The sequence below is a fragment of the Penaeus vannamei genome, chromosome 32 (genome assembly GCF_042767895.1).
Source record: "Penaeus vannamei isolate JL-2024 chromosome 32, ASM4276789v1, whole genome shotgun sequence".
Taxonomy (NCBI): Eukaryota; Metazoa; Arthropoda; class Malacostraca; order Decapoda; family Penaeidae; genus Penaeus; species Penaeus vannamei.
The window spans coordinates 327,501-335,000 of NC_091580.1; the positions used below are offsets into that span (position 1 = coordinate 327,501).

General features: G+C 51.5%; 1 protein-coding gene across 1 annotated transcript in view; it reads left to right on the forward strand.

The window, feature by feature from the left end:
• Nucleotides 1-7,500, forward strand: part of dally (division abnormally delayed protein) — a 681,356-nt gene that overhangs the window by 326,073 nt on the left and 347,783 nt on the right. Inside the window, exon 3 of the mRNA XM_070144413.1 lies at nt 2,724-3,415. Coding sequence (XP_070000514.1) covers nt 2,724-3,415 — 692 coding nt within the window. The remainder of the gene's footprint in view (nt 1-2,723; nt 3,416-7,500) is intronic.

Consider the following 7,500-nt stretch of genomic DNA (forward strand, 5'->3'; position numbering starts at 1 on the left):
ATGGTAACAATGGTAATGATTATGATCTTGAACTATAATGATGATGATAACGATTGAGAATGAAAGGTGATTGCGGGAGACGATTAATTTTATTAAAATGCCAAGCCTTCCGCCAGCTCTTGTCGAGACTTGCAATGAGATATTTTCTTTCTCTTCTTCTTCTTACCTTCTTTCTTTTCCGTCTTCTCTTTATTCTTTGTTTTTTCCTTCTTAATTTTTCGTCTTCTTTTTCTTTCTTTTTTCTCCTCTTCTTTTTCTTTTCTTTTTTTCTCCTTTTTTCCTCTTTCTTTTTTCTCCTCTTTCTTTATTTTTTCTCCCCTTCTTCTTCTTTCCTTTTCTCCTTTTCTTCTTCTCTCTTTTTCGTATTTTTTTTTTCTTCTTTCCATGAGCCCGAGAAGATCATCCTCTGAGTGGCATTTGATTCGGTTTGGGATCCTGATGACATTTCATTACTCTTATTTTTTATTATTCCTTTTTTTCTTTTATTTATATTTTTATAAATATATATTTGTAATCTTTTTTTTCTTTTATTCCTTTTCTCTTTTGTTTATATTTTATATTTTTACTTTTTTTATTTTTTTTATATTTAATTAATTAATTTATTTTATTATTAATATTTTTATTTATTTATTTATTATTATTTTTCTACTTTATTTATTTTATTTATTTATTTAGGTATATTTCACGATTTCACGAAGGCTTTTACGGAAAGCGGGAAAGAGATGATGGAGGGCGAGGGGGGGCGGGGGGGGGGGGGAGGAGATGCTGTGAATATGATGGAGTTTCCTGAGATGATGGCCAGCGCTTGTTGCTGATGAGAGCAGTGTCGGTTCTTTATTTTTCTCTTCTCTTCTGTTCGTTCTCCTCCTCTCCTCTTTATTTCTGCTTCTGCTTTCCTCTTCTTCCCTCTTCCTCCTCCTCTCTTCTCTTCTCTTCTGCTCGCTCTCCTCCTCTCCTCTTTATTTCTGCTTCTGCTTTCCTCTTCTTCCCTCCTTCTCCTCCTCTCTTCTCTACTCTTCTGCTCCCGCTCCTCCTCTCCTCTTTATTTCTGCTTCTGCTTTCCTCTTCTTCCCTACTTCCCTTCCTCTCTCTGCTCGCTCTTCTCTTCTCTCTGATCGCTCTCTCCCTCTCTTCTGCTTCCCTTTCCTCCCCTCCGTCCCTCTTCTCTCCCTTTTCCCCCTCCTCCTTCCCTCTTCTCCCCTCTCTCTCTCTTATTTTCCTTTTCTCCGCTCTCCTCCTCTCCTTTTCTCCCCTCCTCTCTTCTGCTCCCCTTTCCTCACCTCCTTCCTTCTTCTCTCCTCCCCCTCCTCCCCTCTTCTCCTCTCCCTCTCTCTTCTTTTCCTCTTCTCTTTCTCCGTCGGTCCGGATGAACCCACGAGCCTCAGGGGGACTTCCGGCTAACTCCCGGACGGGGCATATATTTCTCTCTCTCTCTCTCTCTCTCTCTCTCCCTCTCTCTCTCTCTCTCTCTCTCTCTCTCTCTCTCTCTCTCTCTCTCTCTCTCTCTCTCTCCCTCCCTCCCTCCCTCCCTCCCTCTCTCTCTCTCTCTCTCTCTCTCTCTCTCTCTCTCTCTCTCTCTCTCTCCCTCTCTCCCTCTCCTCCCTCCCTCCCTCCCTCCTCCCTCCCTCCCTCCCACCCACCCACACCACCCACCCACCCACCCACCCACCCACCTGCACCCCCCCCACCCACCCACCCACTCCTCCCTCCCTCCCTCCCTCCCTCCCTCCCTCCCTCCCTCCCTTCCTCCCTCCCTCCCTCCCTCCTCGCCGAGCTCCGAGGGGGCGTGTTGACTCATTTGCTGTGTCCACTCGGGCGCCGTCTGTGCCCCTTTCGGACGTCTCCTCCGACACACACACAGACACGTGCTGTCGGGTTTATTCATAATGAGAAGCGTCCCCTCGGCGGGAGTCGGTGGGGGAGGGGGTGGGGGGGAGGTGGAGCTTCGGGGCGGTGGGGGAGGGGAGGAGGGAGGGGGGGGGAGAAGACAGACGGATGGGCAGGCAGACAGGAAAGGCAAGCAGGCAAAGACAGCGGGAGAGACAGACAGAGATAGGAAGAGGAGCCTTGGGAAACCAATGGGAAGGATAAATGAGAAGCGAAGAGAGAAAGGGAAAGAGGGAAGGAGGGAAGGAGGATCCTCGGCGCCGAAACCTGGGTCTGAGGGCGACCTCGAGCGCATAAGGGTGGGCGTGCTGGCAGGGTGTGCGTGGAGGCGCCGCGGGCATCGGCAGGAAGGGGGGGGGGGGGGCGCCGCTGTCTCTTAGGGGCCGTGTCGCACGCCCATTGTGTGTGTGTGTGCGTGTGTGTGTGTGTGTGTGTATATATATATATATATATATATGGGTAGATAAAGATAGATAGATAGATAGATAGATAGATATTTGTGTGTATATATAGATACATAGATACAGATATATGTGTGTGTGTGTGTGTATATATATATATATATATATATATATATATATATATATATATATATATATATATATATATATATATATATATATATATATATATATATATATATATATATATATATATATATATATATAAAGAAGGGATCCCTTTCTTCCGGAGTCCCCCTCCTCCCTCCCCCGCGGGGAGCCCGCAAAGCGCTCTCCTCGCGAGCGTCTTTCGTCCCGCGGCGTCGGCCTTTCGCGAGCGCGCGCGCGCGGCGAGGCGTCGAGCAGGTCCTAATGAGATTGTTGTTCTCCTTGCAGGTGTGGTCGAGAAGGCCCTGAGCAGCGCCGAGCACCGGACCCTGAAGCTGTTCCAGGCGACGTACCCGCGCCTGGCGCCCGCCGCCCGCCCCGTGCTGCACGAGCTGGTCGCGTCCATGAAGGCGGCGCTCACCAGCCCCAACGAGATGGCCCTCGAGCACGCCCTCGCCGCCTTCTGGGACGACCTCTTCGCGCCCGTCTACCACAACGCCCTCCACTCGCGCCTGCCGCCCTTCTCGCAGGTCTACAGCGAGTGCCTGCGGGACGCCCAGCGCACGGTGCAGCCCTGGGGCATCATCCCCGCCCTGGTGGGCGAGCCCCTGCTGCGCGGCCTGCGCACGGTGCGCCTCTTCCTGCACTCCCTCGACGTGGGCATCGAGGTGGTCAACTCCGCCCGCAAGTTCCCGGTGCCGAGCGAGTGCGGCGAGGCGGCCGCGCGCCTGCGCTTCTGCGGCGCCTGCCACGGCACGCTGGCCCCGCCCTGCTTCGGCATGTGCCTGAACGTGGCCCGCGGGTGCCTGGCGCCCCTCGCCGAGGTGGACGGCGCCTGGGGCGACCTGGCCGGCACCGTGGCCCGCGTGCACGAGTCGCTGCAGGCGTCCAGGCTCTCGCACCTGCTGCACCAGCTGCCCGAGAAGCTGTCCGAGGCCGTGATGGTGGCGCTCGAGCGAGGACCCAAACTCCAGAAGAAGGTAAGCGCCGCCGGGCCCGACGCTCGCCTGCTTGGGTCGCCATTTCTCCCTTTCCTTCCATAAGTAGTCTCCCCCTTTCATATCAAATTGTTTCCTGTTTTTTTTTTCTCTTCCGTAATTTTTTATTATTTCCTGTCTTGACGCTAAGGAACACGCCGAGAGGGAGGGAGTAAGGGGAGGAGGGGTAAGGGAAGGGAAGGAGGGAGAGGGAGAGGAGGGGAGAGAGAGAGATCCCTCACTTTCTCCCTCCCCCCCCCCTCCTCCTCTCGTAGCAGAGGAAGGAGAGCGCACTGGAGTCGCGCCGGTCTGGTTGGGTTGGTAATGAAGGTGTGAGGATAATTGGGAAGGGAGGGGGAAGAGGAGACGGAGAGGCAGAGAGAAAGGAAGAGGGAGAGGGGGATGGGAAGGAAGAGAGAGAGAGAGAGAGATGAAACTGCGAGGGGTAAAAGGGCATAAGAGGCTAGTCATGACGGACGGACAACCATAAAGATATTTAGAAATAAATGATTGAATAAAAAACAAAACTAAAAAAAAAAAAAAAAACAAGAAAGGGAGGATTTACAGATGATATCCCCCGCTTTCTTACCCCCCCCCCTCCCGAAAAACCTCCTCGGAAAAACAGCAAAACAAAACAAAAACAAGAGCAGCCGCGCACCATGAACCGGCGATTTTCTTGGCGTCGGTTCAAGAAGCGCTTCTCGGCAAGACGCTCCTCGGCCGCGGTTCGAGACGTGGTTCGACGAGCTCCTTGCGGGAAAAGGGAGGGAGGGGGAGGGGGAGAGAGGGGAAGAGGGAGAGGAAGAGGGGGAGGGGAGAGAGGGGGAGGGGGAAGGAGAGGGGAGAGATGGAGAGGAGGAGAGGGAGAGAGGGGGAGGGGGAGAGGAAGAAGGAGCGAGTGGGAGAGAGGGGAAGAGGAGAGGAAAAGGAAGGAAGAAGGAGAAGGAGGGGGAAGAGGGAGAGGGAGGAGGGGAGGATGGAGTGAGGGAAAGGAGAGGGAGGGGGAGGGGAAGAGGGAGAGGGGGAGGGGAGAGAAGGGGAAGAGGGAGGGGGAGGAGGGAGGGGAAGAGAAGGGAGGGGAGAGAGTGGGAGAGAGGGAAGAGGAAGAGGAAAAGGAAGGAAGAAGGAGAGGGAGGGGGGAGAGGGGAAGAGGGAGAAGAGGGAGAGGAAGAGAAGGGAGGGAGGGGAGAGAAGGGAGGGGGAGGGGAAGAGAAGGGAGGGGAGGGGGAGAGAGAGGGGAAGAGGGGGAGAGGAAGCGGAAGAGGGAGAGGAGAGGGGAGGGGGAGAGAGAGGAAGAGGGAGAGCGGAGAGAAGGGAAAAGGGAGAGAGGAAGAGGGGAGGGAGGGAGAGAGGGGAAGAGGGAAAGAAAAGGAAGGAAGGAGGAAAGGGGAAGAGGGAGAGGAAAAGGAAGGAAGAAGGAGAGGGAGGAGGAGGGGGAGAGAGGGGAAGAGGGAGAGTCGCGTGTTTCGCGAGCTCGAGTCCGGCATGCCACGGAGCATCGCTGGCGAAGAGAGCACAGACAGACAGACAGACAAAAACAAAAAAAAAAAAAAAAACTCCAGACAGACAGACAAAAACAAAAAACAAAAAAACTCGGGTGCGACGTCATGGTGGAGGGTGAGAGGGTGGGGGGTGCATCGGGGGGGGATTAAGATGTCTAGGTGGCGTGGGTAAATATTTATGTGAAGTGAAGACGTTTAGTGAGCGATTTGCATGTGGTTAAGAAAGGCAGATGTATAGACATTTAAAATTAGATCAAATATGAATACACAGATACACACACACACACACACACACACTCACTTACAGACTCACGCACGCACACACTCACACACACACACACACACACATATACACATATACACACACACACACACATATACACACACACACACACATACACACACACACACACACACACACACACACACACACACACACACACACACACACACACACACACACACACACACACACACACACATACATATATATATATATATATATATATATATATATATATATATATATATATATATATATATATATATATATATATATATATATATATATAAACATATATGTGTGTGTGTGTGTATGTATATATATAATCCATCTGCATAAGTATATAGACAGGTCCACAGATAAATAAATATAGAAGTTAGACATAGAAGTATAGACAGGCAGACAGACAGACGACCAAACAAACAGACAGACAGACAGATGTCGTTCATGTAAGAGAAGCCGATCACGATTCGATCCTTTCCGCTCGCCGTTCCCTCGCGTGAGAGAAGCTGCGTTCAGCGTGGCGCCATTAGTGTGCGTATGTGCGTGTGCGTATGTGCGTGTGCGTGTGCGTGTGCGTGTGCGTATGTGCGTGTGCGTGTGTGCGTATGTGCGTGTGTGTGCGTATGTGCGTGTGTGTGTGCGTATGTGCGTGTGCGTATGTGCGTGTGTGTGCGTATGTGCGTGTGTGTGTGTGTGTGTGTGTGCGTATGTGCGTGTGTGTGTGTGTGTGTGTGTGTGTGTGTGTGCGTATGTGCGTGTGCGTATGCGTGTGTGCGTATGTGCGTGTGCGTATGTGCGTGTGCGTGTGCGTGTGCGTATGTGCGTGTGCGATTTGTGCGTGTGCGTATGTGCGTGTGCGTGTGTGCGTGTGCGTATGTGAGCGTACTCTTGTTGGTGTGGCTAGGGGGGAAGGGGGAGAGGGAGGGGGTGTTTGTGTGTGTGTGTGTGTGTGTCTGCGTGGCTGTGTGTGTACGTGTGCGTCCTTCCGTACAAGCGGCGTGCGGGCATCCTCTCGCCTACACCGACGCCCAGCCGTGCGTGAGTGTCCGGCAGACGCGACGCCCGAGCACGCCCGCCCACCCGCGCTCAAGAGCCGGCCACCCACTCCGCCCGTGATTCCGACACAAACGGCCACGCACGCCCGCACGCCCTCCCTCGCCGGATGTGCAGCTTCCGGTTATGCCCTGATTTATCTGTCGCTGCGTCGAGGGGGGGGGGTGAGGGAGAAGGGGGAGGGGGATGAGGGGGAGGGGAGGGAGGGGGAAGGGGGGTTAGATAGAGGGAGAAGGGGGAGATGGAGGGAAGGAAGGGGAGGATAGAGGGAGAAGGAGGGGTGGAGGGAAGGGAGGGAGAAGGGGGAAGTAGAGAAGAGAGAGGAAGAGATAAGTAGGGATGAAGAAAAGAAAGGAGAAGGAAGAGAGAGAGCAAGGTAGAGGGGGCGAAGCGAAAGAGAGACAGAGATAGATAGACGGACAGAGAGACAGGAAGACAGACAGAGGTAGAATTAAAGAGAAAAATTTGAATTGGGAGAGAGAGAGAGAGAGAGAGAGAGAGAGAGAGAGAGAGAGAGAGAGAGAGAGAGAGAGAGAGAGAGAGAGAGAGAGAGAGAGAGAGAGAGAGAGAAATGCCACTCCATTGGGCGTGTTGCCATGTTGTCCCATTGCATGTTGCAAAGGACGTTATGTTAATTGAAATTATTTAATCTTATTTTATTATTTTATTTGCTATTATGAATAGTATTTTTTTGGAAGACACGTTTTAGTTTCGTTATGTTTTTAGTATTACTGTTATAGTTATTACGTTAATTAATCTCATGATATGCATAACATTTGATAGAGAGGGGATAAAGGAATGAATTGATGAATAGATAGATGAGAGATAGACAGATGGACTGATTGATAGATAGATAGATAGATAGACATAAAGATGTGCGGGTAGGTGCATAGAGGGAATAAGAGGGAAGGAGAGAAGAGAGGTGGTGGTGGGGGGGGGGGTGGAGGTGGAATTTCGTTGATAAGATTATCTTGTTTCCTCTTCTCTCCTTTGTTTTTCTTTCTTATTTTTCATCCTTTTGCCCATGTGTCGCTTTTCTTTTTTTTCTTCCATGTTTATTCTTTTCCACTCGAAGGAACATACGCATACGCACACATACTCATGCACGCACGCACGCGAACATGCGCGCGCGGACTCACACACACACACACACACACACACACACACACACACACACACACACACACACACACACACACACACACACACACACCTCTCCTTCCTCACGCCTCCACCTGTCGTGTCTC